Source organism: Molossus molossus, unplaced genomic scaffold (genome assembly GCF_014108415.1).
Source record: "Molossus molossus isolate mMolMol1 unplaced genomic scaffold, mMolMol1.p scaffold_m16_p_18, whole genome shotgun sequence".
In the NCBI taxonomy this organism is placed as follows: domain Eukaryota; kingdom Metazoa; phylum Chordata; class Mammalia; order Chiroptera; family Molossidae; genus Molossus; species Molossus molossus.
In genome coordinates, this window is record NW_023425353.1 from 28,011,510 (window position 1) to 28,036,472 (window position 24,963).

Consider the following 24,963-nt stretch of genomic DNA (forward strand, 5'->3'; position numbering starts at 1 on the left):
GCAGGGCCTAGCAGGGGTAGGTGGCACTCCTTCCTGGAGGTCCTGTGGGTGCCTCAGAACCCAGGGAATGTCAGCTGTGGGGCAGGCCCACGGCAAGCTGGCAGCCACACTGTCCCATCACCAACAGCCTTCTCAGAACCGAGGCAGCGCTGAGCCAGGATCCCCTCTCTCTTGCCTCCTTCGCCATCTCAGGATAAAGGCTGAGCCCACAGCAGGTTTTCCCATCAGGCTTTTATTATAAAGAAGGTTCCGAGCATCCTACCCACCCCTCCGGCCAAGCCCCCGCGGCTCCACGCCAGGTGCTCTGCTGGCTGGGTCTGCTGCAGTGGGTGCATGTCGGGGGTGGTCGGGTAAGCCAGAGGGTCACTTGTGACAGGAACAGAATGGGGGATTTTTCTCAGGGTGGCCGGGGCTTGGGGGGGTCTCTGCCAGGTCTGCCCTTCCTCTGGAACAGTCATCTCCAGTGTTGTGTTGGGAGCCCCTCGGTCCCCTCCCCAGGTCCTCTGCACAAGCGGCAGCTATTCACAGTTGGCGCGTGGTAAGTTTAATATATAAAAGCTTTCTTTAAAAAACAAAAAGTGGTGCTATCTTTAGAAACACTTCCAGCAAGATCAAGTAGCCCAGCTACAGCCTCGGTGCACCTTAGCCCCTCTCCCCGCCCAGACCGGGTCGCCCAGCACCAGCCCCCTGTCGTCTGCCCTCCCGGCTCAGGAGCCTCCCACAGGCCCTGGGCACCATCCACTCCACCAGTAGCCGCTCAGGCAACAAAAATCTGACACCGCTCGAAACTGTGTGGCCAGGGTCCTCTCTGGGCGAGGGGAGACGGAGACGACGTTTTGGTGGTTAAAGCAGAAACCAGTGGAGGGCTGGTTCAAGGAGGCCCCCCTCCGTCAGAATGGCTGAGGTAGTGTTTCGGGCTGCGGCCTCTGGGCCAAGCGGCCTCTTCTCGGTTTATTCATTTGCTGGGTCAAGTTGGGCGGGGCTTTAGCAGCTGGCTGTGACAGGGCGAGTGGGGGCACGGTCCAGGCTGTGCCAGGGGTGGTGGAGCCTTACTGGAGACTGGCTGTGTCATTCAAGTCCCCATCCCAGAGGCTGGGTCTGAGGACAAGTAGGAGGGGACAGAGGTGCCCAAGGGGCCAGGGTCCTCTGCCTGGCTCAGAGAGGCTCCTCACTGCCCCCTCTCCAGTGACTCTGCTCAGTCCTTGCCCAGAGGGAGTCAGAGGCACTGGGGACCAAATGAAGTCGAGGGCCAGGTGCCTTCCCGGCACCACCTCCCAGGGCTCAGGCCTCGCTGTAGCACTCGTAGATGTTGTCCTCCATCAGCGCCACCACCTGCTCGAACTTGTGCTGTAGCTGGGTCCTCCGGGCGGTGGGGTTTGCCTCCAGGGCAGTCATGATCTGAGGAGGAGGCAGAAGGGGAGTTGGGCCACAGCTCTGGGCCCCAGTGGGTCCCCCTGCAGGTCTTTGGGGAGAACGCCTGCCTGGATTTCCACGGATGGTGACCAGCCTCTAAAGCACATGTCCTGGGATGTAAATGCTAGAGTGGGAACCTTCCTCAGGGTGAAACTGGGGTGGGGGTGGGGCGATGTGGCCTCGAGGGTGGGCGCCTCACACCATGGGTACCCACCTGTGGGCGATACCTCTTGGCGTATTTATAAATCTCTGCCATGGCCACATTGGTGTTGAATTCGTTCTGGTATTTCTACAAGCAAAGAGAAGGCAGGAGTTGGGAAAGGCAGTTAACCCACCACACCTGGGCCCAGCCCAGCCCTGCTGCTTCTACACAAACCCTGAAGCTTCTCCTAGCCCCTCACTGGACGGTCAAGTGCCAGACCCCACAGCCCGCCGCACCCTCGACTCCTCAGCCAGGTGCGCGTTCATCTCCTGCTCGCTGAGGGGCGTCATGTTGTGGATCTGCTTGTAGTAGCGCTGCACGATTTTCCGGTACTCGGGGATCTCCTTGGCGTAGAGGAGCTTGTTGGTTGGTGAGTCCTGGGTGGAGCGGAGTGAGGGAATAAGAGACTGTGAGAGGCCTTGTCTTTTTTCTAGACAAGGCACACTAATGGCCCCATCACTGAGTGTCCCCCCTCTGCCAGCTTCAGAACAGGCGCTGTTCACCCCCTTCCCTCTGCTGCCCTGTTACACTGAACCCCTGCCCTACTGTCTATGGGACTATCAGGATAATGACCTGAAAGGGGACCTACTTCTTTTAGGGGAAAAAACCCACGGGCTTTGTGCCAGTTCTTGGTTGCACACAGGCTGTTCTGTTTACATCCTTGCTTAGGGTTATAGGTCTTGGTGGCTAAGATTTCTGGAAGCCCGATTGCTGGCTCAGTGGAATATTTCCCACCACATGTTTCAAACGCCCAAAAGTGACGTGTGCCAAGTACGCTCCCAGTTCTTTGTCACAGGCATCCTGCCTTCCGAGATAGTGGGGAGAAGTGATGGCATTTACTATCTCTCATGGCCTGTCTCTAAAGTCACAGGCTAAATGCAGGGCCAGGAACCCTGCATCCTGCCGGCCAGGTTTGCTTACACCATCTCCTTAATGCTCACAGCAACCAGTACTCTTTCATGCCTCCCTGCCTTGCCCTCCGCCGGGAACATTCTCTCTCCCCTCCACAGACAGATGCTTCACGGGACTCCCTCCTGCATGTAACTCAGAGGTCTTGGTCACCTGTTTCCCCTCTCCCATCCCTTCACTCAGATGGCTCTTGACCGGCAGACTGCTGCCTGGAGCCTGGCTGATTCTGAGACGCTGCTGTGCTTGACCAAGCAAGTTTTCCATATTCACACTGGCTTCCTGGGCCTGGCTCTATGGCCTATGTCAGGAGCTGATGCTGGACACACCTGAGGCAGGTGTAGCTGGTCTTTAGTGATGCAGTTTGGCTCTAGGTGCCGGTGTCTGGTAGTCTCCCCCCGTCGGAATGTCCCTGTCCATCCCCACATCCCCCAGACCTGAGCTCCTATGATTTCCCTCCCAGAAAGATCTGTCCCATCATTGATACCGAGCCTGCCCCTGGGAGCAGCTGACCTTGCCCAGCTGAAGGTCAGAGATGGAGCAGGCATCAATAAAGGCCTGTGCAATGACCGAGAGGCAGGCGTCGATATGGTCTGTCTTGTCGATGTCGAAGACAAACTGCGGGTTTTTCAGGATGTTCACCCAGAACCGGAGAGGAAGGCTGTGGGATGGGGGCAGTAGAGGCAGTGTGAGCCCACCCCAAGGGCAGGGCAGCCAGGTCCAGAGGACAGGCCGGCTTTACCCCTCAAGGCTGGTGTAGCCTCTTCACAAGACAGAGCCTGAAGGAATTTTGGTTTGCTCACCCACAAACCGGGTTGATGACCATCCCTGCTGACTAGGCTGGGAGCAGCTAGGAGCCAGGTTTCCTGCGTGGAGCAGGGCAGGAGTTTGAGTTGGGAGCTGCACGCCTGGCTGGGCTGGGGGGCCTGAGTCCACCCTCACTGCCCGCCCCAACCCCCCACAGAGCCTCCAGCAGGAGCCTCAAGCCAGGTCCTGGTTCTCATTATAAGCACCCACACCCCCGCCTGGCAGCCCAGGGCTCCTCCCTTCGCCTCTCACGGCAGCAGGAAGTCCACCATTAGCAGCAGGCAAGGGCTGAAGGTGGGTGGGGCCTGGATCCAAGGCCTTAGACTCAGGAGCCAGAGGGTTGGTAACACCCCCACCCCAGGGCCTCCCAGTGACTCGGCAGCCCAGGGCTATGGACCTCCAGAACTCAGAGAAGCCCCTGAAACTGCACAGAAACTTCTGGGCCTGGGGCATTTTTTTCTGAGGGTCAGGCTGAGGTTTTCAACAACTTATTGAGATCTGTGACCCCAAAAAGCTAAGACAGGCCTCAAAAAAGGCAACAAACTGGGAATGGGAGTCAGATCATGTGACTTGGAGCCTCTGCCATCACAAGGGCTGTGTGAGGTTAGGAGCACAGCTTCGTGAGCCTCAGTGTTCCCATCTGTAAGCTGGAGCTGACCTCAGTGTTCCATCTGTAAGCTGGAGCTGACCTCAGTGTTCCATCTGTAAGCTGTAGCTGACCTCAGTGTTCCCATCTGTAAGCTGTAGCTGACCTCAGTGTTCCCATCTGTAAGCTGTAGCTGACCTCAGTGTTCCCATCTGTAAGCTGGAGCTGACCTCAGTGTTCCCATCTGTAAGCTGGAGCTGACCTCAGTGTTCCATCTGTAAGGCTGGAGCTGACCTCAGTGCTCCATCTGTAAGCTGGAGCTGACCTCAGTGTTCCATCTGTAAGCTGGAGCTGACCTCAGTGTTCCATCTGTAAGCTGGAGCTGACCTCAGTGCTCCATCTGTAAGCTGGAGCTGACCTCAGTGTTCCATCTGTAAGCTGGAGCTGACCTCAGTGTTCCCATCTGTAAGCTGGAGCTGACCTCAGTGCTCCATCTGTAAGCTGGAGCTGACCTCAGTGCTCCATCTGTAAGCTGGAGCTGACCTCAGTGCTCCATCTGTAAGCTGGAGCTGACCTCAGTGTTCCCATCTGTAAGCTGGAGCTGACCTCAGTGTTCCCATCTGTAAGCTGGAGCTGACCTCAGTGCTCCATCTGTAAGCTGGAGCTGACCTCAGTGCTCCATCTGTAAGCTGGAGCTGACCTCAGTGTTCCCATCTGTAAGATGGAGCTGACCTCAGTGTTCCCATCTGTAAGATGGAGCTGACCTCAGTGTTCCCATCTGTAAGATGGAGCTGACCTCAGTGTTCCATCTGTAAGCTGGAGCTGACCTCAGTGCTCCATCTGTAAGCTGGAGCTGACCTCAGTGTTCCATCTGTAAGCTGGAGCTGACCTCAGTGCTCCATCTGTAAGCTGGAGCTGACCTCAGTGTTCCATCTGTAAGCTGGAGCTGACCTCAGTGTTCCCATCTGTAGCTGGAGCTGACCTCAGTGTTCCCATCTGTAAGCTGGAGCTGACCTCAGTGTTCCATCTGTAAGCTGGAGCTGACCTCAGTGTTCCATCTGTAAGCTGGAGCTGACCTCAGTGTTCCCATCTGTAAGCTGGAGCTGACCTCAGTGTTCCCATCTGTAAGCTGGAGCTGACCTCAGTGTTCCCATCTGTAAGATGGAGCTGACCTCAGTGTTCCCATCTGTTTAGACCCAGTGCTCCATCTGTAAGCTGGAGCTGACCTCAGTGTCCCATCTGTAAGCTGGAGCTGACCTCAGTGTTCCCATCTGTAAGCTGGAGCTGACCTCAGTGTTCCCATCTGTAAGATGGAGCTGACCTCAGTGTTCCATCTGTAAGCTGGAGCTGACCTCAGTGCTCCATCTGTAAGCTGGAGCTGACCTCAGTGTTCCATCTGTTAAGCTGGAGCTGACCTCAGTGTTCCCATCTGTAAGCTGGAGCTGAACTCAGTGTTCCATCTGTAAGCTGGAGCTGACCTCAGTGTTCCATCTGTAAGCTGGAGCTGACCTCAGTGTTCCATCTGTAAGCTGGAGCTGACCTCAGTGTTCCATCTGTAAGCTGGAGCTGACCTCAGTGTTCCCATCTGTAAGATGGAGCTGACCTCAGTGTTCCCATCTGTAAGCTGGAGCTGACCTCAGTGTTCCCATCTGTAAGCTGGAGCTGACCTCAGTGTTCCATCTGTAAGATGGAGCTGACCTCAGTGTTCCCATCTGTAAGATGGAGCTGACCTCAGTGCTCCCATCTGTAAGCTGGAGCTGACCTCAGTGTTCCATCTGTAAGATGGAGCTGACCTCAGTGCTCCATCTGTAAGCTGGAGCTGACCTCAGTGTTCCATCTGTAAGCTGGAGCTGACCTCAGTGTTCCCATCTGTAAGCTGGAGCTGACCTCAGTGTTCCATCTGTAAGCTGGAGCTGACCTCAGTGTTCCATCTGTAAGCTGGAGCTGACCTCAGTGTTCCCATCTGTAAGCTGGAGCTGACCTCAGTGTTCCATCTGTAAGCTGGAGCTGACCTCAGTGTTCCCATCTGTAAGCTGGAGCTGACCTCAGTGTTCCCATCTGTAAGCTGGAGCTGACCTCAGTGTTCCCATCTGTAAGCTGGAGCTGACCTCAGTGTTCCATCTGTAAGATGGAGCTGACCTCAGTGCTCCATCTGTAAGATGGAGCTGACCTCAGTGTTCCCATCTGTAAGATGGAGCTGACCTCAGTGTTCCCATCTGTAAGATGGAGCTGACCTCAGTGCTCCCATCTGTAAGCTGGAGCTGACCTCAGTGTTCCATCTGTAAGATGGAGCTGACCTCAGTGCTCCATCTGTAAGCTGGAGCTGACCTCAGTGTTCCATCTGTAAGCTGGAGCTGACCTCAGTGTTCCCATCTGTAAGCTGGAGCTGACCTCAGTGTTCCCATCTGTAAGATGGAGCTGACCTCAGTGTTCCATCTGTAAGCTGGAGCTGACCTCAGTGTTCCCATCTGTAAGATGGAGCTGACCTCAGTGTTCCATCTGTAAGATGGAGCTGACCTCAGTGCTCCATCTGTAAGATGGAGCTGACCTCAGTGTTCCCATCTGTAAGCTGGAGCTGACCTCAGTGTTCCCATCTGTAAGCTGGAGCTGACCTCAGTGTTCCCATCTGTAAGATGGAGCTGACCTCAGTGTTCCATCTGTAAGATGGAGCTGACCTCAGTGCTCCATCTGTAAGATGGAGCTGACCTCAGTGTTTCCATCTGTAAGCTGGAGCTGACCTCAGTGTTCCCATCTGTAAGATGGAGCTGACCTCAGTGAAGATGGAGCTGACGGTGCCTGCCTGAGAAGAGTGGAGGGAGAATGATGGGAAAGGCAGCACGTACACAATGCTCGCTTCTAGTTAATTCTTCTAATTAAGGTGAATTACTCTTATTGCCCTGGTTTTACAGCTGGGAGAACTTACAGCACAGAGACGGCACTTCCTCAGGATCACACAGCCGGGGAGTGGCCGAGTGGGGACTGAACCTAGGCAGCTGGACTGAGAGACCGGGCTCTGAACCCTTGCACTACTGCTGCGTGAGGGACACATGGGAGCGGCACAGCCCTCCCCACATACACACCACCCACCTGTTGGTTTTCCAGATGTGCAGGGTGTCAGGATCTGAGATTCCCCTCTTCTCAGCCTGCTCCTCCAGGAAGTCAAAGAAGTACTTGACAGCCAGAGGGGGCTTGTCCTCACGAATGCTCAGAATGGCCTTGAACAGGTCATCCAGAAACTTCTGCAGTGTGCCCTACAGGGGAGCAGGGTGGCCACCATCAGCCCGGGACCAGGCGCAGAGGGTCTGGGGAGCCTGCAGTACTTGAGCTGTGGCATCAGGCTGGTCACCTAACCTCTCTGCGTCTGTTTGCTCATCTGAAATGGGTGAGTGAAACCTACTTCCCAGGGGTGCTGAAAAGTCTGGTGCATAGGGCGGGAAATCAGTGGAGCCAGGATGTGGTCTCTAGCGGGCAGACTGCCAAAGCCGTGTGACCTTGGGCGCTTCACTGACTGCCCTCTGTTACACTGGCTAATGTGGAAGTTGTCTGTCAGACACCTTTCATGGCTATGAGCAAAAACCCTCCTTGGGCAGGACCCTAAACCCTTAGCCTCTCACCCCGGGAGCCCATCTGGCTCCAGAGGAAGAGCCCCCCATCCCCCCAGGCATGTGCACACAGTCGACCCTTCCAAGACAAGGAGATGAGGCTGGGCCGACCTTGGTGGACAGCAGGCGGGTCAGGTAGATCTCTGGTAGCACCTTCTTGCGGTGGCTCTGCCGGTGGGACTTCTTGGGCTCTGCCAGCTCATCCGTGGGCAGCACCTGGGAGGCCGGAGCAGTGGTCAGTGCTGGCTCCAGGCATCATCTTCAGCCGCCCCAGGGGAGGTCCTGTCCTTCTCCCACAGGCATTTGGTCTGCACACACTTTGTTTGCACAAATGACCAGGCTCCCTGCTTATTCTGGGCCCCATCTCTGCTCCCTCTTCCCCAGCTTTTCCCAGATCCTGAGAACCTTCTCCCCAGAGGACCAGGGTGGCAGGAAGCCAAGTCCACACCCAGTGAGGGGCGGGAGCCCCCAGGGCCAGAGGCCGGGCACTCACCAAATGGAAATACTTCTCTGTGTCCAAGTCTTTCACTACAAGAGAGGAAAAACACACACAATAAATAAACAAGAAAGGGGAGGGGGAGAGAGAGAAAGAGAGAAGGAGAGAAACAGAAATGGAGACTGAAAGATGGAGAGAGAGAAACCGAGAGAAATGGAGAGTTCCAAAGAGACACACGGAGAGAATGAGACAGAGAGACAGAGGCATTGACAGAAAGACACATGCAAGGTGAGAGGAGAAACAGGGAGGGAGAGAAACGGAGACATAGTCACATGTGGAGATAGGAGAGGCCCCGGGGCGGCTGCCCTCACTCACTCCACCACCCGACCCCAGAGCTCCTACCAGACCTCACAAGCTGCTGGGAGAGACCCAAGATCCTGTTCCTGACCTCAGGAGGGAACCCTCAGACCCAGAGGAGCCTAGGACTTCAGACCTGGCAGCTGGACAGCTAGGCCTGGGGCATCTGAGGGTGTGGATGGTGGGATTTGAGGCAGAAACACAACCCAAAGCCCAGCTGGGCATGCCAGCCACCCCTCTGGCCTGGCAGCTGCCCAGACCTATTGAAACCACGTGCACCCTCCTGGGGCCTCTCTCTGGCAGCCCACAGGAAAACAGACTGAGAGGCCTGGCCACTGGCCCTGCCAAGTAGTACTGGATCAGAGGTGCCTGGCCTGGCCTGGCCCCTACCCCACCAAGGAGGCCACAGACCAGTCCAGCCTTGCCTCTCAAAACCTCAGTTTCCCCACTGGGACTGCTCAGAAGGGGCCCTAGAACCCTCCCCATATCCACCAGCACTACCTCGGCCCAGTGTGTTGTCCTTCTTGTCTGTGAGGCTCATGGCCAGGGAGGCACCTTCAGGGATCTGACAGGAGGGGAGAGGCTGAGGTCAGAGGTCAGGTTAGGGAGGCTGGAAGTGGGGTTGGGTGGGGCTGGGGAGCCCACCTTGTAGTGGGCCAGCGTGTTGAGCTTCTTGCGGCCATCCTCCACCACCGAGGTGTCGTCCAGGTCCCGGAGGATGTAGCTCTGAGTGCTCGAGGCGAACCACTCTGGAGACAGGGAGCAGGGTTTCAGGGCCGGGCCAGGGAGCCAGCCTGAGAGGACAGCACCAGCCTGGCCCACGGGAGGGGCTGCTCGCTCTCTCTGGAACCTGGGGCATGTCATGCCTCTCTGTGAGCCTCTATTTCCCCATCTGAAACGGGGAGGGGAGAAAACTGGGGAACAACTGGGGAACAGGGTGCCAAGGTGGTGGGCACAGAGCAGGGGCTCTGGAAATGTCCTTATCCTCAGGGTTGTTACTGTTACTACTGCTGATGAAATAAGAAACGGTAGCACCTGTGAAAGGAGCACACACCTTCCGTGGCTTCCCCACTGTCCTCAGGGTAAAGCCCAAGTGCCATCTCTGCCCTTCCAGACTCTGGGTGACTGAGCACCTGCCCAGATCATCTGTCTCATAGCCTGTCATGCCCACCGCACACCAGCCCTGGTGAACCACCTGAGGTTCCCTGCTCTGGACAGATAGCCACTGCGCCTGCATGCTCCCCATCACAGCCAGGTGCTCGTAAGGGAGCCCAGCACAGCCCAAGTGCTCGGGAAAGGCCCATGATCAAAGAATGAAGGGCCCAAGCTTCTTGGCCAAACCAAAACTCCCATGCATCCTTCAAAACCACTCCACTATCCCCTCCTTGGAAAAGCCTTTCCTAAACATTGTTTGCTGTTGCCTGCAGCTTGCTCACGTAGGACCTGTCTCTCCACCAGAATAGCTCTTTGTTGATGGGTACCTCATCTGACCATCTCCAGGCCCCCAGTGCCAAAATCTGTGAACATTTGCTGAATGACCAAGGCAGGGCCGGTTCCCACCCACAGCCCAGCACCAGGTTGTGCTGCCCCAGGCCTGCCCACCGAGGTCGACGTCCTCAGCACGAGGCCACTGGGAGTAGGGCACATTCTTGCAGAAGGCCTCCAGGATCTTCTCCTTCACCTGCGTCAGCGTGTCGGTGTCCATGGCCCGCACACTCAGCGAGTCCATGCCGCAGCCCTGGAAGGACACGTTCAGGTTCTGCACGAGAAGGAGAGGCAGGGTCAGCAAGTCCTTACCATCACTACCCGGGCCCAGAGTGACAACCAACCAGGGGAGGCTGGGCAAGATCGTAGACTCTAGGCATGTGGGGACCCCTCCAAGCCAGCTCAGGGGATGGTCCCACCTTGCTGCCCAGCTGTCCTTGCCCCACCTGCACACCGGCTCACCCGGGGCTTGGCTTCAATATTCTCCCGTAGCAGCCACTCCTCGTTGAGCGTGTAGCGGGCCTTGCCTGTGATGGCATCGATGGAGCCCTTGTTGATCTGCTGCTTGATGGCACACAGGAGCAGGAAGAATGGCTCCCCAACCGTCTCCTGGGGTGGGCAGGGGCTGTCAGGGGCTGAGGCCCAGCCTGCCTGGTCCCCACAGCCTCCCTCCCCACCTTCCATATTCCAGCTCCCAAGCCTCTGGCCGTGCTGCAGCCCTGAAACACCTTCACTACCCCTTCCATCAACACCTCCATGGCTGCCTGTTTAATATCCTCCTTTTAGATCCTGGTGCTGTTCCCCCAGCACCCCTGAAGTACCCATGGACTCTAAGGTCGAACACCACTGGCTGTGGGCAGGCACATTCATTTCATCATCCCAACAACCCTTCCAGGTATCATCCTCACTGCTGAGGCTCAGAGAGGGCAAGTAACCAGCCCTGGGTCACCCAGCAGGGAAGTGGCAGAGCTGGACTTCAATGCTGGATTGGCTGACTCCAAAGCCTGTGCCTTTTTCTGCTAAGCCTCCAAAGGTGAGTTCAAGTAGAAGCAGAGCACAGATGTGGTCTCAACCCAAATCACAGCCTGGTGAGTGTAGAGAGTCTTGGGCTTGACTGGGGCCTCAGATACCCCTGCCCTCGCCGGTCTCCATCTCATAGAGTGCACAGCCAGAAAGGGACTCTGCTGCTACCCACAGCCATGAGCTGATTGTCATGATCATTTTATAGCAAGTGACCGGGTATTGCACTGATGGTAGAGATTTAGGTAAAAATGATAAGCTGATTTAAGGGGAAAAATTAAATACATTAATAGTATTAGGTAGATTTGGCAAAATAATAAAGGTGGCATGCCAGCTCTTATTCTTGATCTAGTTCTCCAGCGCTAGGGGGTGGAAGCCATTGATGCCCCCTTTTCTGGAAGAGTAAACAAAGGCTCAGAGGGGAAACCCATAAAGAGGCCAGGGGAGCTGGGACCAGAGCCCACTGCCGCCTCTATGGTCCCTGTTGCAGGTAGATCTCTGATGGCCCAGAGGCAGCCCATGCAGACCAATACCAAGACCAATAACACTGGGAGAGCTTTAAGGGGCTGTGTCCTGATGGCCCCACCCTAGGCCCAGCCTCCTCTGTTCTATCCCCCACTCCCCCTCCCCCACCACAGGGCTCCTCCAGGCTACCTGCCCTCACCAGCCCCAAGCCCAGGGGCATGGCCCACCTGACACACAGAAATCAAGGCACAGAGACCACATTGCCTTTCCCAAGGTTGCACAGCTGGTTTGTGCCAAAGACGGGACTCAAACCCAGAACATCTGAGGCCCTGGTTCTGGGCTCCAGTCAGGCCTGTGCCTTTCTCCTATGATCCCAGAGGACTTTCTGGCCTCTACCACTGTAGGGTAGCTGGACAGTGGGACAGGACCAGGGGCTGAGAAACTCCTTGTCTGCAGAAAAGCCCTAATGGGGTCCCTTTGGCAGAATTCAGAAGGCTCTGACCACCTTTCCAGCCTTATCTCATCAGAAAGACTCACTGGACTTCCTTCAGTTCTTTTCACAAACAGTCCCTTCTTCTGGCTTTGCCCATCTGTCACCAAAGCCTGGAACATCCTCCCCACCCAGTTCCTTACCTGGCTCATTCCTATTCAAACCCTTACTTAGGCTGTCACCTTGAACCCTCCAGCCAGGTCAGAAGCCTCAGCGGTTGAGCTCCACTTTATTTTAATTTGTTTCCATATCTCTCTCCACTAACGCTGGGAGAGCCTCAATGGCTGGGCCGGGGTCTGCTGTACCTTCTGAGCGCAGAGCGGCGGCCCAAAGCCACACCAGGGAGGGTTTGATGACTGAGGACAATCTTCCAGAACAAGACTCCTGAAATGGCCTCTGTTCTGCCCCAGCTGGCTCTGAGCCCTGCAGGAAGCCTGGCCTCGGCTGAGCCTCAGCCCCCATCTGTATCACGTATCCTCTGGGCCAGTCCCTGCCCTCCTCTGAGCCCCTCTCCCCACATCCGCACAAAGGATGTGGTAACTCTCCTGGAAGAGTTCGCGGAAGGATAAAACAAAGCCCATCTATCCCAGGGAAGGGTGGAAGGCGGCGGTCCCTGCCGTATCGGTGTGCCTTCACGCCTGCCTCACCCTCAGACAGCTGTACATGCAGATGGACATCCAGTTGGTGAGCATCTTCTCAACCACAGACTCCGTGCGCCGCAGCATGAGCTTGGGGTTCTTGGCGGCCGAAGCGTCGATGAGGTCTACCAGCAGCTCTTTCATGATGCTTGTGTAGTACTCAAGCTTGCCATGGAGCGCAATGGTCAGGAGGGAGGCCAGGCTGCACCTGTGGGTGGGCCCAGGGCGTCAGCTCCAGACACACGTCATGGCCACAGAATCTGGAGACCTCATGGTGGGGGCTACTGGCCGCCTTATGCCTGTGCAGGTGGAATCCAGGCCCAGGAAGGGGAGGAATGTGGGGGTCTCAGAACCCCCAGGTCTATGGCCTGATGCTGGAGGCCAGCTAGCTGCCCAGAAGACAAGGTGACTTGCAAACTTCCCCAGCCTAGGGTCCAGCCAGGCCGACCCAAGACCAGTGGTGTGACCTCAGATAGGCCTGTGCCCCGTCTGCAGAGCCTCGCAGCCTGACCTGTCTCGCACTGCAAAGTCCTTCTGCTGCTCCAGGGCGTGGACAAAGACGATGAGGAAGTGCTTGTTGTTGAGCAATGAGGAAAACAGGCTGATGCCCTCTTCCATGTTGGGCCGGCAGCTCTCAGGGATCTGCAGAAGCAATCCATGATGGGGTATCCACAGGGGTCCAGGGCCTCTCCCTGGCCTAGGAGTCAGCACTTAGAGTGCCCTGAATGACTACTTGAATGCCTCCTGGGATGGGAATTCACACTACCTTCTAATGGTGGATGCCTCCTCACTCCCCATGACTGGGAACAACAGCTCAATTGAACTGAAAAGTGGGGCACAAAGAAGGGCAGGGGTGCCTGGAGGTAACCCAGCACCCCTGTGAGGGACACTCTCAGCTTCCAATCTCTAAGGCGCAGACAGTGGGATGTCCAGGGAGGCCCAGTCCTCTCCCCTCTCTACCTGGCCTGGGGGTCAGCACTCATAACACCTTCAAGGGCTGCTTCAATGCCTCCTTGGATGAAGCGCTCATTACCTTCCAATGGCAGATGCCTCCAGCCACCCATGATTGGGATCAATGGATCAGATAAGCTGGAAAGCGGGGCCTGAGAGGGACAGGGTAGCCCTGAGGAAGCCCAGTGTGTGTGCGCGGGGGTTGAGGGTACTCACCTTCCACTCTCCCAGCAGTGGGTGTGTCTCCTGCACCTGGGAGCTGCCCTGGGAGTTGGGAGTCTGGGAGGGCAGTATGTAACGCTCTTCGTAGAGGGAGGAACACTGTGGAGGCAGAGCCCAGCACCTCAGTGGGGCCACAGACTCCCCTGCCTGGCATGCAAGGCTGCTCAACAGAGGCAAAGGGACACTTTATAGAGGAAGAAAAGGCAATGGGCCGTGACCACGGAGTCACAGGATTCCAGAGGAGTGGGGAGGAGTGCCCCAGGGGACTTCCTGGAGGAAAAGGAGTGGTACCAGCATGAGCCAAGCTGTGGTGATGCAAGAAGGCACAAGGCTTAAAGGAAACAACATCAGCTCAGTGTGGAATGAGGGAAACAGAGGCAGAGGCTGCTGCATGGAGAATGGTGTAAACTGGACGAGAGGAAGGCCCTGGTCATCAGCAAAATGCGCTGGACAGGCCAGGGAAGGTGGGTCAGGGCAGTAGCCCTGGAACAGAAAGAGGCGTGGGAGACATGGAAGGGTGGGGCAGAGTCCAGTGGCAGGAAGAGGGCATGTGCAGACCAAGAGAAGACTTGGCTGGGAAGGGGCCCAGAGATGAGAGAGGCTGGCAGAACGTGTGAAGCCTAGGAGCACCTGGGCCACCTCTGCTGCCCCAGTGAGGGGAGAGGCAGGCCCAGTACAGGGGGGCTAGCAGCCAACTTCTCTATGGACAGTTAGACATCGAGGGGGTAGAGAGGAAAGTGGGGGGAGAGACTGGGCCCCCTCCCCTGGCAGGCCCTGGGGGCAGGTTTTATACTGCTCAAGGGACCCACACTACACTAGCCAAGTTTCCCCATATGCACAAAAGTGCCCTCTAGAGTGGCACAGGCTGACCTTAGGGAAGAAAGTGCGGGTCACAAAGTGCTTATACTCCAAGAAAGGGATGCCCTGGCTGCGGTTCAGCTCCTTGGTCAGATCTGTCATATCCGTCTGCAGCTCGGCAAAGCCTAGTGAGAGGCAGATGGTGATGAGTGCATCTCAAACCCATTCCCTAGTGGGAAAGCCAAGGCCCATGGTCCTGCATGGTCCCCACCCACTACCTTTACGGATTTCCTCTCGAATCTGAGATTCCATCTCCTCCATCTGCAGCAGCGTCTTCTGCCAGTAGCGCTCGGCGCGGCGACTCTTGGTGCAGAAGACAAATAAGGCTGCGGGCATTGGAGAGGGGGTGAGGCCTTGAAAGCCCTTTGGAAAGCTTTTGTGGGCATCTGCTGTATGCAAGGCCTGGGCTGGGAGGGAGGGGTCCTGCCTGCTGGCTTTAGCTCCATCTCTGGGTAAGGTGTGGGAAGGTGGCCCCAGTCCTCCCCTCCCCATGACAAACTCCTACAGGGCAAAAGGTTTGGAGAATGACTGGTAAAAGAAGGCTCAATGTCCCATTCTTATAAAAAGAAGTGTGAGTGTGTGTGTGTGTAAAATAGTGGTAAGCAGTGGTTTTCCCTAGGTGAGAGAATTATGGGTGATTTCTGTTCTTTCTGGGTTTTTTAAATTTTTTTTAGCATTTTCAAGTCTTTCTACAATGACCAAGAGTTAATTGTGAATTAAGAAACTTTTAAAAGCAGACTAAAAAGCAGTATTATATTATAATCCCTTTCTGGGGTGGGAGAGGGAAAAATATATATATATATAAATATTTTATATTTTATATACTATATATTTATATATATACTATATATATATAACATTCTCTTTAAATTTTTTTTTTTAATCCTCACCCGAGGACATTTTCCGTTTTTTGTTCAGGTAGAGTGGGAGGGGGAGAGAGGAAGAGAGAGAGAGAGAAACATCGAAGTGAAAGGGACACATTGAGTGGCTGCTACCCTCACGACCAACCAGGGCCAGGGACAAACTGCAACCGAGGTACATGCCCTTAGTGGGAACCGAATCTGGGTCTCTCTGGACCGCAGGCGGATGCTCTAATCGCTGAGCCAAACTGGCCAGGGCTGTTTATATATATAACATTCTAAGAAAAGAGACTGGCAGAAAATATATCAAAATATACAGGGTGCTGATGATGGGTATTTTTTTTCTTCATCCAGTTTTCCCTAAAATTTTCTACATTAGATATTTTTTTAAAAACAGCTTTGTTAAGATATAATGCACATGCCATATGATCCATCCATTTAAAGCATACAATTCTAATGGCATTCCATGTATTCACAGAGTTGTGCATCCATCACCACTATGTTGGAGAACATAGTCGTTACCTCAAGAACACCCATAACCTCTAGCAGTCACTCCCCATCCTTCCTCTCTCAGCTCCTGACAGCCAATAATCTGCCTTCTGACTCTATGAATTTACCTATTCTGGACGTGTCATATAAATGGGATTATACAACATGTAGTCTTTGGTGAGTGGCTTCTTTCATTCAGCATGTTGTCAAGGTTCGTCCATGATGGAGCATGAGTCAGTATTTCATTCCTTTTTATGACTGAATAATATTCCATTGTATGTATATAATACATTTTATTTATTCATTAGTTGATGGACATTGGATTGTTTCTATCTTTTGGCTGTTATGAATAATGCTGCTATGAATTTTCATGCACGAGTTTGTGTGAACATGTTTTCATGTCTCTTGGGTAGACACCAAGGAGTGGGATTGCTGGGTCACATGGTAACTGTTTCACATTTTGGGGAGTTGCCAAAGTATTTTACCAAGTAACTGCACCCTTTTCTAACCCCACCAGCAGTGTATGAGGGTTCCAATTTCTCTGCTACATTGAATATATTACTTCAATAACCATTATTGTAATAGTGGTATAGTCTAGGTTAACTTCCCTGAACAACCCTCTCTTAAGTACCTTCAATAGCTCCCTATTGACTGGAGAGCAAGGTTCCAAGTTCTTCTGCCTGGCACTGGGGCTGGGCCCACAGCATGTCCTCCCAACATCTATTTTCTTCTACCCATTCGTGCTGTAGCTAGGCACACCTCTCACCCCACCTCTGGGTGTGCAACCTCTTCCTACCCCCAAGCCTAAGTTCAAGCTGTGCCCCCAGCCCACTATGGCATCTATCTGCCTATCTTCAGAGGGGCTCGGGCAAGGTGGGGTAGATCTACCCTCCAAGGTGTCACAAGGGTGGGGCTCCTTACCGACTACGGAGAGCAGCAGCAGGACGCTGCAGATGACGATGGACACAATGATGGCGGTCTCGCTGCCGCCCAGCTGTAGTGTGGCAATGGTCTGGTTGAAGTTTCCTACCTGGATCTGTACAAAGGTGGGGAGAAGGGGGTTGTATCTTCCCTGGACTTAGGCCTTGGCTCTTCTCCTAACTAGATGTGTGGCCCGGGGCGAGTCACCTAACCTCTCTGAGGCTTAGAAACCACATCTATAACCAAAGATAACCACACCCACTTCCCGGGGAAGCTTGAGGGCTAAATGCGATAACGCTTGTCATGCTTTTAGTCCTGGCCTGGCAGAGAGGGAAAACTCAGTACATGGGGCTGTGATTATTATTACAGCCTGGGAGGAGTGGCAAAGGAGCCAGGAAGTTCACAGGGTCCCCAAGTATCTGTAGGGTTATCCTGGGACCAGGGCAACAGGTGGTATCTGAGGACCCAAAGGGCAGAACTGGGACTGAGGTGCAGATGAAAGGGAGCTTTCCCAGTCAGAGCTGTCTTGAGGTGGTAAGTGCTGCCTGTGAGGAAATGAGCTCCCCATCCCAGGAGGCATGCAAGCAGGTACTGTACAGAAAAGATCCCACTTTCTGGGCCTTCTCTCTACTCCTCTTGCTTCCCTCCCCTGCATGATACTGTGTGGTGACTGGCAGCCCAGACTCTGGGTGGAGCACCTAGTAGAACAGAGGCAACTTCTTATGGCCTTTCAGAGTCCAGCCCCATCAGGCCTATCACTGACCTTGATCAGCGGGGACCAATCATTGACCTTAAGCAGGTCCCTAAGTTCTTGGCCCTGTTTCATCTGTCAAGTGGGGATGCAAAACTCTCCTTTGTTCTACTTGCCTAAGCTATTGACCATGAAAATGCTCAGTCCCAATGTGCTGAGCCAGGGACAGGTACCCAGGCAGATGGGATTGGGGGCCATGTCCACCTCTGCCTCCAGTGCCCCATCCACTCACCGTGATGGGCAGCTGCCCCTCTGCTGTGCCCAGGGACTCGTTAACCGAGCAGTGGATGACTCTCTCCGAGACAATCTGGATGTCACAGGCCACTTGGCCAATCTTGACCCGGTACTCATGGCTTTCGAGCCCTAGGCTGTCCTGCTCCTTCTGTGGGAGAGGAAGGGAGTGCTCACCAAGGCCCACGGTTGAGCCCGGCCTGCCACTGCCCAACCCAGAACCCGCTGGCACTCACATGGATGACTAGGGTGAGGGGCTCCCCAGGGTGGTGCTTGATCCACTTCTCCCTCTTGGCCGTGGAGAACTGAGGATCAGGGAGGTAGTCCAGGCGGAACCTGCTGCCCCGCTGTGCCTCTTCAGCGTCCAGCAGCTCCTCAGCCACTGCCACCTCATCGGCGTAGGCCCGCCCATTGATGAAGAAGTCCACTGGCGCCGATGCATTGCTCAGGGCCCCCGGGGATGGGCAGGTGATGAGGGTGGAATTGAGAACCTTGCAGAGCTGGTGGGAGAGGCCCATGGGCCAAGGTTGGGGATGGGAGATGGACAGATGGACATGAAGAAATGGAGAGATTGAGGTTTAAGGAGACAGAGAGGAAGAGATGGTGATAGGGAAAAAGAGACAAGAAGAGATGGGGAGACAGGAGACAGAGAGGCAAAAAGATAAGGAGAGACAGATAGGGAGATGCAGCAGAGTGAGGCCTGGTCAGCCAGGGCTGGTGGCCACACACCCCCACCCTCACCCACCTCAGTGCCCTGCTTCCCTCACCGTGGGCTGCCGGCCAATGTGGTGCACAGCCATGGACACGTTCTGCACCATATGGAAACGCTCACCAGCCACTGTGATGGTCCTGCCACCGCTGTGGGGACAGCAAGTCCCATCAGCCCACCTGCAGCCCGAGGAGCTAGACCCACCTGGGGGCCGGGATCAGGGTCTCACCTGACAGGGCTGCGGCGGGGACTGATGGCTATGATGACCGGGTTCCGCATGTACCAGAAGGTGAGGTTACCACGCACACAGCCCCGGTGCTCGAAGCGCACACACACGGGCACAGGGGCCGGCAGGGTGCCCCCGGGCACCGTGCAGGTGATGCTGGTGTCTGTTCGCCTGTGGGAGGGTAGTGGGCTTGGTCAGCAGGGCCCCACTTCCCACTGCTTGCCCCTGCCTAACACCCCCTGCCTCACTGCCCAGGTGCACAGGCCTGTGCACTTGGCCTGGATTTAAGGCCTTTTCACTTGGCCCCAACCTGGTCTTCTGCCCCCTTGTACATATATCTGTTTCCATATTCCCACCGCCACACTTTACCTGGGCTCTCCACCTAGAATATCTTCCCTTCTCTCTGACCCTGCCTATACTTCCCAAATGCCCGGTCCCACCTCCTCCAAGAAGCCTTCCCAGAGCTCTTCTCCCACCTTCTGCCCCTGGTGAGGGCCCTGCCCCACAGCTCTGAAAGCCCCGACTTTTCTCCCAATCCCAACCCCACTGGACATTTCTACTTCCCAAGGGAGTGTCTGTTTTTCCCTGAGGGCTGAGACTGTGTTGGGCTCATCTTTGTGTCACCAGCAATGCCCATCAGTGGAGCCTGGTGCACAGTAAGTGCATAATAAAGGCAGACCTGTTTCACCAAGAGCTGAGGATCTCAGAACATATGCAGTCACCACCATCTGTACTGCAGCTGTCACTTATGGAGCACATAATGTATGCTGGGCACAGAGTGGTTCCCATAACTCACTGGTACTGTTCTTACCAGACGAGGAAACCGAGGCTCAGAGATGGGGAAGGGCTTGGCCAAGGGGTGATGCTTGATGCCAAGATAGTACCTCCACCCCTCTCGCCTCCTGGCCCCACCCCAAGGTTTCTGTGGGATGAAGGGGCAGCTGGGTGAAGGGGCTTACATGAGCTCCGTGCAGGGCTCTGTGTCGTTCAGCAGGACCTGGAGCTCGGAGCCCACATGGAGGTCGCTCCCGTGGATGGTGATCCTGGTGCCCCCTGCCTTGGGACCCATGGCAGGCTCCAGAGAATGAACCAGGGGCAGCTATGGGGTGGAAGGCAAGTGGTCAGGCCTCAGGCCAGCTTCCGGGTGTGTGCCTGGCCGGGTCAGCGGGACAGTGGACTGAGGCCTCCCTTACCACGTAGGAGAAGCGTTCCCGTGACTTGCCCTCCTTGGAGACGTTCACCGTCACCACATCTGAGAATGCCCCTGGGGCTGGTCCCGTGGCACACACAATCCTAAGGGAGGCAGCTTCGGTCAGGGGAGCGGCCAGCAGATCATGGGGGCCTGTCAAGCACCACCCCATTTCTCCCTTGAACAATGCCCCCCCATTCATCCCAGGGTGAGCTCCCCATCCTCGCACTCAACACTTGCCCCTTCCACCCACAGCTGGGGCTGGCATTCAGCTGGGACACACCTGAGAGCATTACCCTCTGACTTCCCTGTCACTTGGAAAACAACCACAAATGTCATCCTGGCTCTTCCCAGAGACTACCCTCTACTCCACAACTTTCCCACAATTCTGCAACTATATGACACGGGGTTAGACGAGATAGTCTCTTAGGATACTTGAACGTTCTCTGACCACAAGAACATTTGCTGGGCCGGTAGCCTCATCTACAAGCCTGATGTGTGGGCTCCCAAAAGGAAATCCAGTTCTTTCATTCATTCCTGCTCCCGAAGGTTTTCTAGAGCCCCTCTGGGCCAGGCCCCACAGCTCTAGGCCCAGATCTTTGCACCTCACCGGCATCCCCCCCACTTTCTTAACTGCACTCTTTTTCCCCATCAGGGCAAGACTTCTGTGGAAGTTGGGCTGGTCTAGGGGAACAAAGGAGGGCTTCCTGGAGGGGAGGGCACTTGAAGGCTAAGAGCGGTGTCCCGGGCAGAAAAAGGCATGTGCGGTGGGAATGGCTTGAGCAAAGTCCGGGAGACCTGGGAGTGAGCAACTTCTGGGGGGCAGAGGGTACCTGCTGAGGAGGGTGGGATGGCCAAGGGGAGAGGGAGGCAGAGAAGTGGTGGACACCGCCAGGTGGAGTGGGGCCTAGAGGTCACTCAAACAGCCCCAGGGACTGCCTACTACTTACTCTTCTGACACCGTGTATCTGTCAGCCAGTGGCTCACAGGCCACACCACCAATCCACACGCCATGGGCCACATCGCTGAGCCGCCGGCCCAGGTTCCTGCCGCGGATGGTCAACAGGGTCCCACCGTCCAAGGGGCCACTCAGGGGCTCAATCTGCCAGGTGTCCAGAGAGAAGGGTGAGTGGGGTTCTGAGGCAGGGGTGCTGGCAGGGTTCTCACCACTGTCACAGGCGCCCAGGTGGAGGCGGGGCTGTGCGGACCGGCCACCTAGGGGAGGCTCTGAGAGTGCTGGGACTGCCGGTCACTTGGCAGGTCACTGGGGCTGCCAGTGAGGGTGTGTGTGTGTTAAGTCCACTAGGGTCTGAGGGCACAAAGTGTAGGGACAGAGTCAATACTATTTGTGTGTGTGTGGGGGGTCTCTTGAGGACACCTAGGTCCACTCTCAGTGGTCACGTCTGACCACACGCTATAAAACTAGAGACACTCAGCCCAGCATCTCCTCCACCTGACTCCCAATGCCCCTGCCCTGCTGTTCTTCTCCACAGTACTTACTTTCTCTATGTAAATTACTGCCTTACATATCCTCCACTAAAACATTAGCTCCGTGAGGGTAGGTGCTGTGTTTTGTTCACTGCTGTGTCTCCAGCACTGCAGAGACCTAGCCCCAAGAAGGTGTCCAACAGGTGACAGTGCATGTGTGTTCCTGGGCGTGTGCAAGCGCATGTGCAGGGCAGGTGTACAGGCTTCCATGGGGGATGTGCTTACCGCCCGGATCTCAGGGGCAGGGCAGGTTCCAGGCAGCGGCTGCAGAGGCCCCCGAAGGCGGCAGCCATCACTCCACACACATAAGTGGCCTAGGTCCTCCCGGCCCAGGCACTGGGAACAGTCGGGGCTGCCCATGGCGCAGTTATAGACCTCCACTGGGAAAGACATGGAGGCAACATAGTTCAGCGCACCCATTACTGCTGCCCCCTCCACACTCACCCACTCACTATGGCGTCCCACCCAGAGGCAGGTCCTGATCCTGAGGGTCAGGAACCTATGAGGTTCTTAGTACTTTCTCCAAACCCCCTGGGGCCTGTGTTAAGCCCAGTGCAGCCACAGCCTCATTAATATCATTCATCTCCATGGTGATTCTATCAGATGCGACTGTTTATGAGCCCCATTTGACAGACAAGAGACGAGGCTCAGAGAGGTAGAGTGACTGGTCAAAGTCACACAGCCTATGAGTGGCAGGGCTGGGATTCACACCCAGGCCTGGGTGTGTCTCTTAATCCACAGCAGAGCTCCAAGATGCTGGGGAAACACTGAGCAGTGTGGGCTCTGCGGGCCACAGACCCTGGGAGTGGCCCAAGAAGGCATACAAGGGGGGTTCTTCAGGGCCCGGTGTGCAGGCTGGGTCTGAGGCCTTCAAGGCGGGGATGTGGGGAGCCCCATGTCCACTAGGGATGTCTAGACTACCCATGAACAGACAGGCTCTTGGAGAGTTGATTCAAACATATAAAGGCACCAACCACCATTTTGGGGTGCTGACTGTGCCCTAGATACCCTCGTAAGGCTTTGAGCACCAGCTCAGCAAATCCTCACCACGCCCTCTTGCAGAAGGGCTTGTGCCCTCATTTCACACGGAGACACTGAAGCTCAGAAAGGGAAGGGTAAGGACATGCCCGAGGTTGCTCAGCCATTGGCATGGAGATGCCCTGAGGGTGTGGTCCGGGCCCAGAGCAGCTGCTCAGTACATATGTACTACAAAGTCACCCCAATAAATTCAATTAAAAATTAATGAATTTTTTTTTATTTAATTAATTTATTTTTTTATCCTCACCCGAGGACATTTTTTCCATTTTTTGTACAGATAGAGTGGGAGGGAGAGAGAGAGAGAAACATCGACGTGAAGGGACACATCGAGTGGCTGCCACCCGCACGACCAACCAGGGCCGGGGACAAACTGCAACCGAAGTACGTGCCCTTAGCGGGAACCGAACCCGGGTCTCTCCGGACCGCAGGCCGACGCTCTAACCGCTGAGCCAAACTGGCCAGGGCAAAAATTAATGAATTTTTAAAAATGGCACAGAGTGGGGCCCCAAGCTAAACTATGATAAGCTTGTAAATTGAGTAAAAAAATAAATCTTTGGGTTTTTAAACAAACAAATAAATAAATAGGTACGAAATGTCAGGCACTAAACATCGGGGCTGGCATTCTGAGCGTCTATGTGTATTAGGGAATGGCAAGGCGGGCATCTGTGACTACACAGCAAGCACTGGAATGAGACCCCCCAAAGGCTGAGCCCCACCCTTGTGGCTGAGTCCCCTGTGGCCATGTGGGGTAGACAGGGGCTCCAACCTGTCATGGGGTCAGGGCTGTCCAGGAATCGAGCTGGCCGTCCCTTTAGTTGGAGGCTGAGTGGAAACACCTGGCTCTTCTGGGTCGTGTGCAGCTGCAGGAGGAGAGGAAAAAGCATGAGGGGGCAGATGATGTTCGGGTCTCTCCTGAGGGAGGATGTCACGGAGACAGATACGGGCAGGGCTCTTGGACTGGGGGGAATCAAACCGCTCACTGTGAGGCAGGAGGGAGGTCAGAAGGGAAGAAGGCGGAGCAGCAGCTGGACCTGTGCAGCCTCCCCTTCCCTTGCTGGAGCCACACACTTACCATCACTTGGTTGCAGAGCACAGCTGACTCATTCACCCACAAGGCCTCAAAGATCTCCTCCTGCCCGAAATTACATTCAAGGGCTGCACTCTGTGGGAAACGAGAGGGTGGGGTAGGGAGTCAGTCGTTACCTACTGCCCTCCGACTCTATCAGGACGTCATGGCCTACTGCCCTGGAGGGTGGGCTTGGCCCTACTATCAGTCCTTTGCCTGGGCTGTACCCTCCTCCAGAATGTCCCTTCTTGCCTCCATGTCCAATGTGTGAGGGAGGCAAGGAAGACACGGACACCCAGAATTTTGGCCTTGTGTACTTCATGTCACTAAAAGCCTCTCCAACATCCCCTAATGGCTTACGCTAGGGCATTTTACTCAGCTCACAAGTGCTAACGTTTGAGCATGACCGATATTCAAGGTTCATCCCAGTGAGACTCCATCTGCTCTTTGAACCTTAACATCCCCCACCCCTGCCCCACAAGGCCCAGGCCTCAGTCAGACCAGGACACCACTGGACATAGCACAGACTGTCTTGCTCTCTGGCCTCTGACCAAACCCCCTTCTTCCACCCAAAAGGCTTGTTTCATCCTTTTATCACCCAGCAAAATCCACACAGCCTTCAAAATCCAGCTCCAAAATCCACATTCCAAGCCTTCCCAGACCCCCTCAGATCAGGGAGGCACCCCTCATTTGGTCATTCACTCATTCAGCAATAAATATGTGGGAGTGTGCTAAGGCTCTATTAAGCCCCTAAAGCCTGCCCCCCACCCTGTATGTCAAGGATTACCCTTATCCCGATGCCCAGGCTGTTCCCACCTGTCCCCTCACCCACCAGGGAAGGTTGGGGCTGGGTCATGGCCCCTCTGACACCTCCAAGGGCAGCTGACAGCAGTTGAAAGAGCTCAAGTTCTACCGCACACAGGCCTGAGTTCGAATCCCATCTCTACTACTTCCTAGCTGAGCAACCCTCTGCATGTGGTCCTCCTCTCTGAGCCTTGGTTTTCTAAACTCTGCAATGAAACAAGCTTCCCTATTCTGCAGGGTTGCTGAGAAAACTGGAGATCATGTATCTTTAGTGGGTTGTACCCTGTGGGTGCCTAATAAATGCTGACTGTTACTAATATGCAGAAGGTGCTCAATAAATGTTTGTTGAATGAATAAACAGGGCCCAATTCCCCCGTTTCATCTTGCCCTTGGCCCAGCACGGGACTTGTGGGGAGAAGCATCAGTAAATATTTGCTGAGTGAACAAACTCGGGTTTCATGAGTGTTAGGCCAGCCACGTGGCAGGACTTCCTGTTTATGTCCCTATCGTTGGCAGATGTGACACCCTGAGGAGAAAGCAGGTCAGCAACCTTTCCCCTACCCTGCCCCCTTCCCCCCTTCACTCTGAAGCTAACATAGGAAAGTGGCTGTTGACAGGGCTGAAAGCTCATTTGTTCCCTGCCATGCTAAGCTGAGAGGTGGGTCTATCCTTTGAGTCCCTGAGCTCAGGCCTTGGCTATTGGGGGACGGCAGGTCCAGCCTGCCTTGGGGATCCCCAGGGTGCAGACTTAGC

General features: G+C 55.1%; 1 protein-coding gene across 1 annotated transcript in view; it reads right to left on the reverse strand.

The window, feature by feature from the left end:
* Positions 1-210: 210 nt before the first annotated feature.
* The window catches only part of PLXND1 (plexin D1), a 58,166-nt gene continuing 33,413 nt past the window's right edge, over positions 211-24,963 (reverse strand). Inside the window, exons 10-36 of the mRNA XM_036267016.1 lie at positions 23,413-23,502; positions 23,107-23,200; positions 21,528-21,682; positions 20,765-20,916; positions 19,819-19,918; positions 19,585-19,724; positions 18,629-18,796; positions 18,458-18,548; positions 17,927-18,190; positions 17,692-17,841; positions 16,709-16,823; positions 14,657-14,764; positions 14,451-14,563; positions 13,575-13,679; positions 12,919-13,049; positions 12,417-12,615; positions 10,257-10,403; positions 9,912-10,068; positions 8,955-9,058; positions 8,811-8,874; positions 8,010-8,044; positions 7,628-7,732; positions 7,002-7,165; positions 3,035-3,182; positions 1,852-1,992; positions 1,628-1,702; positions 211-1,398 (exon numbers count right to left, since the gene is read on the reverse strand). Coding sequence (XP_036122909.1) covers positions 1,282-1,398; positions 1,628-1,702; positions 1,852-1,992; positions 3,035-3,182; positions 7,002-7,165; positions 7,628-7,732; positions 8,010-8,044; positions 8,811-8,874; positions 8,955-9,058; positions 9,912-10,068; positions 10,257-10,403; positions 12,417-12,615; positions 12,919-13,049; positions 13,575-13,679; positions 14,451-14,563; positions 14,657-14,764; positions 16,709-16,823; positions 17,692-17,841; positions 17,927-18,190; positions 18,458-18,548; positions 18,629-18,796; positions 19,585-19,724; positions 19,819-19,918; positions 20,765-20,916; positions 21,528-21,682; positions 23,107-23,200; positions 23,413-23,502 — 3,432 coding nt within the window. The 3' untranslated portion in view covers positions 211-1,281. The remainder of the gene's footprint in view (positions 1,399-1,627; positions 1,703-1,851; positions 1,993-3,034; positions 3,183-7,001; positions 7,166-7,627; positions 7,733-8,009; positions 8,045-8,810; positions 8,875-8,954; positions 9,059-9,911; positions 10,069-10,256; positions 10,404-12,416; positions 12,616-12,918; positions 13,050-13,574; positions 13,680-14,450; positions 14,564-14,656; positions 14,765-16,708; positions 16,824-17,691; positions 17,842-17,926; positions 18,191-18,457; positions 18,549-18,628; positions 18,797-19,584; positions 19,725-19,818; positions 19,919-20,764; positions 20,917-21,527; positions 21,683-23,106; positions 23,201-23,412; positions 23,503-24,963) is intronic.